The sequence below is a fragment of the Macaca fascicularis genome, chromosome 11 (genome assembly GCF_037993035.2).
Source record: "Macaca fascicularis isolate 582-1 chromosome 11, T2T-MFA8v1.1".
In the NCBI taxonomy this organism is placed as follows: Eukaryota; Metazoa; Chordata; class Mammalia; order Primates; family Cercopithecidae; genus Macaca; species Macaca fascicularis.
The window spans coordinates 115,072,833-115,085,964 of record NC_088385.1 but is presented as its reverse complement, the minus strand read 5'-3'; the positions used below and the strand labels follow the sequence as shown (position 1 = coordinate 115,085,964).

The 13,132-nt window shown below is 49.0% G+C and overlaps 1 protein-coding gene across 5 annotated transcripts in view; it reads right to left on the bottom strand.

Annotated features, from left to right (window-relative positions):
* Positions 1–882: 882 nt before the first annotated feature.
* Positions 883–13,132, bottom strand: part of WSCD2 (WSC domain containing 2) — a 125,817-nt gene continuing 113,567 nt past the window's right edge. For all 5 annotated transcript variants that reach the window (XM_005572137.5, XM_015431494.4, XM_015431493.3 and 2 more), the window contains 2 exons: positions 11,394–11,594; positions 883–3,015 (listed from right to left, as the gene is read on the bottom strand). In XM_005572137.5, coding sequence (XP_005572194.1) covers positions 2,663–3,015; positions 11,394–11,594 — 554 coding nt within the window. In that variant the 3' untranslated portion in view covers positions 883–2,662. The remainder of the gene's footprint in view (positions 3,016–11,393; positions 11,595–13,132) is intronic.

Here is a 13,132-nt window from a genome sequence, read left to right as displayed (position 1 = left end):
CTGGACATCAGCACCTCCTCACAGAAGCCCCTCTGATGCATGAGGAGGAAGAACACAGGGTCTTCCTTCAGCGGTATATGGAGGTTTAGAAACACTCATCCCCACCCACCAGGGAACAGAGTGGACTTCTCTGTACTCCTGGACTCTCCCTGACTTCCCTGCTGCATATGCCTGTGCAAAGCATTACGCTCAGGGTCTGTCTCTGTGTCTCTGTCGCGCTCTCTCTCTCTTTCTTACATACACACACTCTCTCTCTTACAAACATACACAGAAGGGATGCCTCTCATAGATAACCTCTTCCATACCTGTGCACATACTCAGGCAGGAATACTTCCACGACACTCCAGTGACCTCATCCCACCCACCGCTTCTCCCCACAATTCCTCCCTGTCACAGCAGCCAAGGACAAAAGGCATATGTGGAAGGCATGCCCTCCCCAAATAGACAGGCAGCTTCTCACACATGGGTTTCATGCACACTGACCATTTTCTCCTTTACACGGGTGCAATTCCATATACAAGGACCTGCACAGACCCATTATAAATGGATGGTCATAATGGCAACTTGTGGGATACAGTTTCAAAACACAGAGAGGCAGGAGAACACAAAGGCAATTTTATACACAGAGGCATGTAATTCTTCCTGAGCAGCTATGCCAGTCACACAGGCACAAAAGTAGTTATACACCAACCCACCTGCCACCCTGAACATTTTCTGTCTCTATCTCTGTTTCTTGTCTCTCTCTCTCTGTCTCTCTATGCCTCTCTGTCTCTCACTGTCTCTGTCTCTCTCTCTCTCTCACATACACACACGCACACACACACCCCCCCCAGGAAAACATCCCATTTGTGAACCTGTCTTACACAACACTCTACCACATGGTAGAATCATCAACAAAACTCGCATTTAATGATGGTGTTGACCTGAGGAATCTTCAGACAGAAGCTTGTGGTCAGAGGGGACCACCAGCAAAGAACTGACCCAGGTCTTGGACCAAGAGTCTTGCAGAGTGTGTCAACCTCCCAGTGGAAAGGAGGCCAACCCCTCCACTGCTTCATGAAAGAAGACTAGAAATTCGCCTGGGGGAAAGAAACATGGTACAAAATACATTCAGAGCCCCGTGGGTGGGCCTGGGGCAGCCCAAGTCCTACAGATGAGGGAATCAGGGAAGGGTGCCACAGGTCTAATCCCTGTGTCCTTCCTTTGCATGGCCTGGTTCCAATGGGCGGAATGTATTAATCATATTCCTCTTACAAAAATATATCTCTTTACACGCATCTTCTCCGTGGTCTCTTTGCTACTTGGGAATGAGCATTTACCTGCACCCCAAGGCTTCAGAGGGACCGCTTAGGGAGGCTGCTCCAACAGAATAGCAAAGAGGCTGCGACCTATGGCTTTTTCATCTACACAATGATGGATGGTGCAGGTTTGGACCAGGTGGGAAGCCACTAGTGTCCGGGGTTGGGGAAGAGATGACTCTGGACCAACACTTTGTAAGATTGATGCTCTGTGATTCAGGTCCTCAGAAATCCTTTGGTTTGGCATCTCAGCATCAAGACAGCAGTGTTTGTATAGAAATGACACAATTTCATTCACCCCATTCCTTAAAGGGTCCTCAAGGGAAGCTGGCCCTGTTGGACTATGATCAAGGGGAGACAGATGGTCTGGGAATGTAGTGGGGAGTCCATTTTGGGTGTGGTTCCATCTGATTAAGAGCACTCTTGCTGTCTCACCTGGATAGCAAAGTACCCATTTGTAGGGGTCAGAAGGGCAGTGTAAGACCGACTGGAGCCCACCGTGGAGAGATGTGTCACTGGGGCTCTCTCTTAACTCAAATTCTGCACGTGGCATGTGGCCATCCTTGTGGGCTCATTGTTGGTGCCTGAGGTTCCCTGAAGGTGGTATCAGGATTTCAAGGTCACCTCCTGGACACAGCATGGATAGAAAGGGGCAGGGTTCATGCCCTGGAGGTGGAAAGGCAAGCAGCTTGTTTCTGAGAAGCAGTGTGGCCTGGGGGGGGGGGTCTCATGACACCAATGGCCCCACATGGTGTCTCCAGTTAACCTACCGTGAGCACCAATGCCTCCCCACCCTACCCAGGATGTCAGAAACCTAAGGCCACGGAGAAACTTCCCAGCAATCTTTCTTTAGAACAGAAGGTGGCCTGAGTTAAACATCAGTGCCAGCGCTTCTTGGGTGGAGATGAGAAGGGGGCTGTGCAAGCTCAGCCCAGAAGGGACAAGCATCTGGGGCCACATTTTTACAATAGCCCCCGGGCTCTTGCATCAAGAGCCTCGACAATTGCCACAGGGCATCCAGCAAGTCTCCGTGATATGGATGAGCCCTCCCTCCCACAAGCAGAACTCAGAGTGGTGGGGGCAGGGACACAGGAGACAGAAAAGAGTCCATGTAACTAGAACCCCCAAAACAAGATGCTCCACATTGCCAAGGGGGGAATACGTGAGCAGAGTGGTAGTGCCTGGACAATCTCTTCCCTTGAGCCTCCTCTGTCATGCAGGAAACTCATTGAAGGCAAAGAGCAGCCAAGGAGATTGTCCCCAGACCAAAGAGAGGACAGATGAGTGGGGGTCACCAGGGGTCTTGAGTCCTCAGGGCCTACATGGTCAGGACTCCCAGTCTACCCTCCCCCTGTGTGGACGCATCATCTTGGGTAGTAGTCATCGGGGACACCCGTGAGGTTCCGCCCTTTGAGGGCCGCGTCCACCATCTTGATATAGGCAGAGATGGTCTTCTGCATGTCTGCAGTATACGGGTCATACTCGAGCTTCCGGAGCCCCGAGCGCTTGAAGTTACCATCCTTCTGGCTCTCCACACAGAGCAACCGGTCCTCCCTGACAGCCACGCCCAGCAGGTTGACCATCCGGCCCAGCTGGATGAAGAGGTCCTGCTTCAGGTCCTCAAAGTGAACCACCAGCACTTTCTTGCCGAACTTGAGCCAGTCCAGTGTGTGAGTGGCCCACCATGGGGCATAGTTCCTCACGAACTCTGGCCACTCTGCAGAGAGAGGAGAGAGGACACAGTCAGAGGGAGGAGGAGTTCAAAAGATCCAGTCAGATGGTGCTGGCAGTGGTTACTGTTTTTCACAGCACAACACAGTAACACAATTAACAATTAAGTGTAATAACACAGGCTGGGTGAGATGGCTCACACCTATAATCCCAGCACTTTGGGAGGCCAAGGCTGGAAGATGGCTTGAGGCCAGGAGTTAAAGACCAGTCTGGGCAACATAGCAAGACCCTGTGTCTACAAAAAAAATAAAATAAAATAGCTGGGCATGGTGGTGCATGCCTGTAGTCCTTGTTACTCAGGAGGCTGAGGTGGGAGGATTGTTTGAACCCAGGAGGTCGAGGCTGCAGTGAGCTATGATGATGCCACGGCACTTCAGCCTGGGTGACAGAGCAAGACCCTGCCTCTAAAAAACAAAAAGAATAACAACTTAGCTCAATTCACTCCTTTTAGAGCTCTAAACACACCCCGATGCTTCTCACCTCAATGCTGTTTCTCTCTGGAATATTCTTGGCCACCACCTTCTCTTTGGGGATAACAATGTTACTTGTTTGGTGATTACTATATGCCAGGCAAACCCTATATATAAGTATGTGTTACTATAATATAACATACAGCATATTATTATGTTATATATTATTTATGTTAATACATATTAATTGTATATTTTAGATGACATACTTGTATATTAATAAATATATTAATATAGCTCTTAATTCCACTTAATCTTCACAACAACTTTATGAGGTATCATCATTAGCTCCATTTAACAGAAGAGAAAACTGAGGCACAGAGAGGTTAAGTAATTTGCTCAAGGTCATATAGCTAATAACTGGCAGAGCCAGGATTTGAACCCAAGCAGTCTGGCTTCAAACTCTTGGCTTTTAAGTACCAAGTTTTTCTGTGTAGTAGTGGTATCTCCTCACAGGATAATAATAGGGTTGTTGTACAAAGTAGAAAAAAACATATAAAGTTTCTAGCATGGTGCGTTGGGTTCAGCAGGTGATCAATAAATGTTGGCTATTGTTATTACTGATACTGTTCTGTTTTCAGGTCATCTTCTCAGACTCCCTGAGCTCAGGCGGGTGCTTCCTCTGGGTTCCGCAGTTCCCCTCTCCATTCCCCGCAGCCCCCCACAGCTCTCATTATGCTGTGCAGAAACCCCCCACTTCTGTAGTCTGTCTCCCCACCAGACGGTAAGCTATCTGAGGGCAGGGTTTAAGTGGGACTATTTTTATCATCATCTTCACACATTTCTGTCCTACCTTTCTTTATTCTTCAGGGAAGTGTCGTGGTGAAATGAGAGGATGGATTGTCATGCAAACTGGGAGGGGGCATTTCTGACTTGAAAGACAGGTTACAGAGAACCTGGGAATTTCATGGGGAGAGGCAGTCAGCTCCTGGAGCTGCTGAAACTCCCACGAAGGAGGAGCTGAGGAAAGTGCAGAAAGGGGACCTGGAGGGTGTTGGGAACAGAGAAAAGGAATCACAGCCTCACTTCTGAGCCCCAGCTGGAGAATCAGAGGGCAGGAGCTCCAAAACCATGAACAGAGACCTGCTGCTTCTCACAAGGCGAAACACTACCCGGTGCCCGCCAGAGCAGGCAACAGGAGAATTCTGTTTATTGAACGAGGGTGGTGAGTCCCCCAGGCTGCACTGGGGAGCCCAGCTGGCTCTTAAAAATTAAGTCCTAATCCCTTGCTGGGTGATGGATACCCATTATCTTATTTAATCCTGCTGACTACCCTGAAAGGAAAAGGACTACTGTCCGCTCCTCACCAGGGAGGAAACTGAGGCTCAGAGAGGTGACGTGACTTGTTCATGGTCACACAGATAGGAAGCACCATCCAGATCAGGCCTGCCTGGTTCCAGGAGGGATCTTTCCCAGGCACCAGCAGCCTCAACCCCACTTCTTCCCACTGCCTGTACTCAGCAGGTGCTCAGTGAACGGTTGTTGAACTAAATTGAAACTCGCAACTGCCAAATTGCAGTGTGGCGAAGGCCTCCCTTTCTTTGCAGAACACATCAGAATCTGTGGCAAGAGTCCTTCCCCACCAAGTCCCCCGGAACATCATGGCTGCTTGGGAGATATTTATGCTGCTGACAAGCATATTTTTTATCCTTAAAATAGATTATTTACAATGTATCTGGCTAATTGGGCCCGTACTGTTATAATGAGCTAAGACCAGATGTATCTGAGTGATTAGGAAAAATCTAGCATGTTGTATGCTCTATTTTCCTTGTTCAGAATTTCCCCACTCCCCCATCACCTCACAGCATTGCTGGTGATTCGGAATAGCTGCTACTCTCAGGGGAGACACCCAGGTGATAGAGACGGTGCTCGTCACCCAGCACCCAGCAACAACACAGATCCAAACTTCTAGGCTTGGCCACCTCTCACCATTTCAAGTGGTTGCTGAAAGAGGGCTGCAGGATGGCTCAAGAAAAAGGAAGGAGTTTCTCAGGTAGCTCCAGGTGTCCTAGTCATGGATGCAGGTGGGATGGAGATGACAGAGTGTCCTTGTTGACTGCAAGCCTCTGTGGGACACCAGCCGCCACTGTCTGAGGGGCAGGAAGGGAATGTATGTTGCCTGAGCATCTGTTGGCGTCGGGAGCTATGTGGGGCACTCTGCATGCATGATCTCATTCCGTGCTCTGAAGTAGCCTAGAGAGTAGGAATTCTTAATACTGGCTCCATTTTAGACACAGAGAAGAGGAGTCTCAGAAGCAGGAAGTAACTTGCCCAAGTCCACACAGTGGGCATTGAAGGCAGAGTTCCAACCTACACCTATCCCAGACTGAGCCTAATGGAAAACAGTATGGAGATTACTCAAAGAACAAAAAATAGACGTACCATTCAATTCAGCAATCCCACTACTGGGTCTCTACCCAAAGAGAAAGAAATCATTACATAAAAAGACACCTGCACACATGTTTAGTGCAGCATTATTCATAACAGCAAAGGTATGGAATCGACCTCAGTGTCCATCAGTGGAGGACTGGATAAAGAAAATGTGGTACATATACATGCACGTGCATACGTATATAAAATGTTTATTTTATACATTTACATATATTAAGAAATCTGCACTTGTACATCCTAAACATATAAAAATAAATAAATTTTTAAAAAGAAAAATAGAGCACCTGGTCTGATCAGCTCCTGCCCTCTTTTCACTCCAGGACCTGGGAAGCATGACTTCTAGGCTGCCTACTGCTCACTTCACCTTCAGACTGTTGTCTGAGACCTGGGGTCTGTTCATAGATGACTCTGCAGTCAGACTGCCAGGGTTTAGAATCCAGCTCCTCCCCACATGAGCTATGTGACTTTGGAGACGTTACTCCATCTTCAGCCTCAGTGTACCCATCTGCCAAGCGGTGATCTGGATAAGACCCACGTCCTACAGATGCTGTACAAATCGAGCGAAATAAGATTTGCAAAGATCGCTGGGCGCGGTGGCTCATGCCTGTAATCCCAGCACTTTGGGAGGCCGAGACGGGTGGATCACAAGGTCAGGAGATCGAGACCATCCTGACTAACACAGTGAAACCTCGTCTCTACTAAAAATACAAAAAAATTAGCTGGGCGTGGTGGCAGGGGCCTGTAGTCCCAGCTACTGGGGAGGCTGAGGCAGGAGAATGGCGTGAACCTGGGAGGCGGAGCTTGCAGTGAGCCGAGATCGTGCCACTGCACTCCAGCCGGGGCACACTACAGCCTGGGCAACAGAGCGAGACTCCATCTCAAAAAAAAAAAAAAAAAAAAGATTTGCAAAGATCCTGGTACAGCGCCTGGGACAAGCAAGGTGCTCAATAAATATTGGTTAGTGTTATGATTATCACGATGCTATTCATCCTCCTGTATCTCCTGACTCCCTACATGCTCCATCATTTAGTCCAAACATCCCTCCAAAAGCACAATAGATATCCAAGCTATTTCAGCAGCAGATGTTTGTCCACCTGGCCACCTCCTATGGCAATGCTTCCTCTCTTGAAACTCAATTTACTTTGTTGGAAAGAAGAAGAAGAAAAATTAAAAACCAAACTCCTCATTTAACTCAGGATTCCTGATCATTGATTGCTGTCTGCAAATTGGGCAATAAAGCCATGGAACATTGGTAATGAGTGCTGGTTCCACCGGAACTGTCATACAGGTGTGCCTGGCAGGGCATGGGCTGGCCAGCCTCCCCTCCACCTTCTTGTTGATGGAAAGAACTGGGGCCTGATTAATAGCTTAACTGTACTTAATTCCCCATGGAATAATTAAACACAGTATCTGTTTCATTAAACAGATCCAGGACAATTCACCTTGTATAATCATATCACATAAAATTTTGCTCTGAACTCACTCTAGGGAGATTGTAAAATTAACTCTACAGAACCCAAAGCAGAGCGGGGTTGGTGGTTCTAGGAGTCTGGACTGAGCGGTAATTGCGAGGGGGGCAAGGGCATGGTGGGGTGAACACACTCAAGAGTTAGGTGACCTTGGCTCTTACAGGGTGACCTTCACATACTTTGTCACTAAGGGCATCCAAAAGCAACAGTTCTCAAACCTTAAAGTGCACATGAAGTGTCTGGAGAAGTCTTGTTAAAATGCAGATTCTGATCCAGGAAGACTGGGATAGGGCCTGACATTTGCTTGCCTAAAAATCTCCCAGATGATGTCCATGTCACTGGTCCACAGGCCACATTTTGAGCAGCAGAGGCTTATAGCAATGGTTCTTAAACTAGGGTGCTCATCGGTATCACCTGGAGGGTTTGTTAAAACATAGATTGCGGCCGGGCACGGTGGCTCATGCCTGTAATCCCAGCATTTTGGGAGGCCGAGGTGGGTGGATCACGAGGTCAGGAGATGGAGACCATCCTGCCTAACACGGTAAAACCCTGTCTCTACTAAAAATACAAAAAATTAGCTGGGCATGGTGGCGGGCGCCTGTAGTACCAGCTACTTGGGAGGCTGAGGCAGGAGAATGGCGTGAACCCGGGAGGCGGAGCTTGCAGTGAACAGATCACACCACTGCACTCCAGCCTGGATGACAGAGCAAGACTCTGTCTCAAAACACACACACACACACACACACACACACACACACACACACACACACACACACACAGATATTGCTGGAGCCCCACTCCCAGAATTTCTGATTCAGCGGGTTTTAGGATGGGGCCTAAAAACGAGCATTTCCAACAAGCTCCCAAGGGAGGCTGATGCTACTGATTTAGGACCTTAAAGCAAGGGTCTCAAACTCAAGTGTCTCCAGAGGCCAGATGGTGAATGCAAAGGGGAAGAATGGGCTGAGTGGAGACTGGGGGTTCTGTTCTTTAAGGAAGGCTCTCTGCCACAGCCCTTGCATACCTGGGTCAGGCCTCGGAGGGGGCACTTGGAGAAGATCCCTTCTCCCATCTCAGACTCATGTAGGACCCTGGGCTCCCAATATGAGATGAGGGTGGTGGATCCCCCTATCCCATACTCCCTGCAGCCTCTCCATTCAGCCTGTTCCAACTCCTTCCTTAGTGTTGGTTTAGAGCTCCCAGCTGTCTTGAATAAGGAAAAAGATAAGAGATGGATGGCTCTTGGGAATTAGGAGACTTGTCTGAACCTAAGATAGGGTTGAGGTTCCTCTTCCAGAATATCTGAATGTACCAAAGGGTCAGCAACGTTGTAGGCAGTAGAGCCTGGTGGTTAATGTCTTGGTTTGAATCTCAGCTTAGTCAGTACCTACGGTCTTAGCCAAGAGACTTCTCCCTTCCTGGGATGGCTCTCTCACTTGTAAAGTGGGGTGTACTGATGGTCACTGCCTTTCTTACCCCCTGTGGTCCCTAGAGGGCTTAGATGGGATATCAAATGTCAAGTGCCCACAAGAGCTTCCCAGGTAAGCCCCTTTTCTGTTCACTTGGGACAGCAGGGTGCCTGGGAGGTGGGAGAACTAGGTCCTAGGGCTAGACCAACCTTGGTGGTCTCTGCTTCTCTCTGGCCTCAGTTTCCCCACTACTCAATAGGAATCAGTGGTTCTCAGCCCTCCATGCACATTAGAAGCAGCTGGGGAACTTTAAAAATATTCACACAATGCGGGAGTGGGGTGGGGAAAACACACATTGGGGCCTGTCAGTGGTGGGGAGGGAGAGCATCAGGAAGAATAGCGAATGCATGCTGGGCCTAATATCTAGGGGATGGGTTGATCTGTGCAGCAAACCACCATGGCACACGTTTACCTATGTGACTAAACTGTACATCCTGCAAACGTAACTCAGAACCTAAAATAAAAGTTGAAAAAAATATATTGACGTCCAGGCTCCAACCAGTAATAGTCCAGGGTGCAGCCTAGGCACTGGGGTTTCCCCGCTCTCCTCCAGGGACTCTAAGGAGCAACCAGCACAGAGGCCCACTGAGCTCACTGATGTCCCAGGTCTTTTCCAGCTTTGACAAGCAGAGTCTGTGCTACTACCATTTGCACATATGGATATCTCAGCCTGGCGACCAGTGTTTGCTTTTGATTGATTGTTCTACCAACAAATGATTCAGAGGCCTCTCTACCCCTGGGAATGACTGGACAAATGTCACCACCTATCCAAGCTTCCACCCCCTCACTGAGAAGAGGAGTGAGGCAGAGGGAGGAACAGACAAACCGCCTTGAGTGAATTGGGACCCAAGGGGCAGTCCCAAGGGTTTTAATGAGCAAAGTCAGTGTTGAGGGTGTTACCGGTGGATTGCTGAGTTACATCATCCTGCCCTGCTCTGTTCCTCTCTGGGGAGGGGCTGGAGTACTGGAGCAGCCTGGTTCCTGGAGGCTGGATGAGCTGGGGACAACTCACGTTTGCAGAGCGCCTGCTGTGTGTCGGGGGCTCTGGACTGGGTGATTCATAGCCACCAATGGTTCATCTAATCCATTATCACAGTGCAGTGCTGAAGAACGTGGGCTCTGGAGCAAGATTCCCTGGGTTCAAATCCCAGCTCTACCACTTTATGGAAAAACTCCTCCCAACCCCAGCTTTATTAAGGTCTAATTAATGTACATAATACTGCACATAATATATACAATTTAGCAACTTTGGTTATGTGGATACACTCATGTTACCATCACCATAATCCGTCTAATATATATTTCCATCACTTCTGGAAGTTTCCTTTAGTCTATTTTCTTTGTTCATTTTTGTGTATAGTAAAAAACACTTAACAAGAGATCTACCCTCTTACCAAAATCTTAAGTAAAGAATAACTTCTTGTTAACTAAAGGCACTATGTTGTATAGCAGAACGGTGGAACTTACATCTTGTATAACTGTAACTTCATACTCATTGAACAACAACCTCCTATATCCCCCTTACTCTGGAAAAGCTCCTTAACCTCCCTGAACCTAGGTTATCACATCTATAAAATGGGGACAATTATGGCGGGGATTTAAGAAGTTAGCCTTTTCCAAAACCCTCAGTAGATGTGACTTTCGTTATGGTGGTGGACATCATCCTATAATGGATATGGGACTTTGAGGCTGAGAAGGGTTAAGAATACTCAAGATGGCAGAAGTTGGGTCTGACTTCAAAGCTCTGGCTACTGCCCTGGGTGGCTGCTCTGCATTGAAATGTTGATCCACACAGCCCTCTGTCACCTAGTAAGTGCCAGAACTGAGTCTCAAACCCGGGTCATCTTAGTAAGTTCCATGCTTGGGGCTCAACACTGTCATTTCCCAGCTGTGTGATGTGGGGCAAGTCACTTAACCTCTCTGAGTCTCGCCACCCAGAGTTGGGAGTGTTCATTGAAATGATTCCCTGTACCTGTGCTCCTAGGACCTCGTGGCAATACAGCCACTGACCTGGGGCTGGATTCAGGTCTCCTGACTTCCAGGGTGGGGCTCTTTAACCTGTTTCCATCAATCCCACATCAATTTCATGAGCATCTCCAACACCATGAAAGTCACACCTACTGAGTGTTTGTAAAATTATTAAAGCCTCACTGTTTTATAATCTTCACTTTATAGATGGGGCCATCTAAGTTCAGGGAGGTTAATGAGCCCTTCTGGGAGGTGGTAGAGCTGAGATCTGAACCCAAAGTCTTTCTCCTGAGCCCATGATTTTAATCCCCTGTGCGATGCAGCATCCCGGCTCACAGAAGGTGATGCTTGTGGGTGGTAGGGTGTTGTGGGAGGCACCTACTCTACTGGAAGCAGGGACTGGAGCATCACACGTGCCCTCCAGGATGCCCTCCGGGGTTTCTCGCATGAGGCATCCTCTCCTGCTGGCCATGCTGGTCCGGAGCGCGGGACCTTCCCACTGCCCCCTGCAGCCCGGGGCCCCTCCCCGCCCCCTCCTCTCCCCTCCCCTCCCTTCCTCTCCCCTCCCCTCCCCTCCCCTCCCCTCCCGAACAGTACCTTTGCCCTTCCAGTGGGCATGCGCAGCAAAGCCTATGTGGCCGCCGTACTTGCGGTTGAACTCAGCCATGAGGGCCTTGTAGGGGTTGCGGATGAGCAGGATGGCGGCGTCGAAAGCCTCGATCTCTTTCTGGCCGCTTTCGTGCGTCTTGATGCAAATGGTCCGTCCGCTGCGCCAGTGGTCCCGCTCACCTTTAAACCCTTCCCGCAGCCAAAGGTAAGGAACAGGACCGGTGAGCCGGGGAAGCAAGAAACCCACCCTACTCCCTTCTGGGCCACTTCAGGAATCCTCATGCATTTGTTCACTCAGTCGTTCGCATATTTATCGAGCACCTACTATGTGCCAGGCACTGTGCTAGGACCCCGGGATTAAAATGATTTACAAAAACATTCACGGGTCTTCAAAAATATTCACGAGTCTTCCTGTTTTTGAGAGTTAGATTGTTCCACAAATAAGTGTAAAACCACTGCCCTGGTGAGTGTTACAAAAGGGGAGTATTAATGCTTGGGTGCTGGCTAGGCACAGTGACTCATGCCTGTAATCCCAGCACTTTGGGAGGCCAAGGTGGGAGGATAGTATGCTCCCAGGAGTTCGAAACCAGCCTGGGCAACATAGTGAGACGCCATTCTCTACAATAAAAATTAAAAAAAAAGAAATTAGCCAGGCATGGTGGCGTGCACCTGTAGTCCAAGCCACTTGGGGGACTGAGGCGGGAGGACTGCTCGAACTAGAAGGTTGAGGCTGCAGTGAGCGATGATCGTGCCACTGCACTCCAGCCTGGATGACAGAGTGAGACCCTGTCTCTTGACAAAAAAAAGAAGAGAAAAAGCTTGGGTGCTGTGAGAGGGGCCAGACAGTGATGTACTGGGTGATTCCTCTTTGTGGGGAGTCAGCGTCCCTACCCCACTGATGATGGGCATGGCTGTATGACTTCCTGTGGCCCATAGAATGAAGGTGAAAGTAGGTTTTTTCAGCACAGTCTCAAGATACATCATATGTTTCTGCTTACTTTCCATGAGGCAGCTCTGCTATCACCATGAAAGGACATGCCCTGGGGGTGAGGGGTGGGGGATTGGTCCCAGATGATGACAGATACATAGAATAGACATGGTCCCAACCTGCCCCCTGGGGATGGGCAGCCCAGTTAGCTCAACCAAAATCATTGACCTAGTCAAGCGGCATACAAAAAGGTTTCCTGGGGGAAGAGATGCGTAAGTATAGAACTGAAAAATGAGGAGAAACTTACCAGCTCAAGAGAGCTGGGAAGGGAGGGCCAGGGGCTGGGAAAAGCAGGTGCAAAGGGCCTGTGGTGGTTGGGAAGAAATCTGTCACATACGAGTGACTGCAGAGGGAATGCAGGTAGCAAGAGGGGAGCATGGGGCTGGAGAGGGTTATGGGGTCTGTGATGAAGAGGCCAGCACTAGACCAGAAAGACTGGGGAACCCTTAAGAGGATTTAAGCAAAAAGGAGGGGCATGATCAGGTTTTCCTTTCAAAAGCTGAGGAGCTGAGAGAAGTTCTGTGCAGCTGGAGACTAGTCTAAGCCCTTTACATATACTAAGCAATTCAATCCTCTCAACAATTCTACAAGGAATTTTACAGATGAGGTAACTGAGGCAGAGATGTCCAATAACTCGCCCAAGTTACAGAGCTATGGAAGAGGCGGAACCAAGATATAAACCTGGGCCATCCAGGCTCCCGGCACACATGTGTCCTTCACCCTCTAAGTGCCCCTTAGC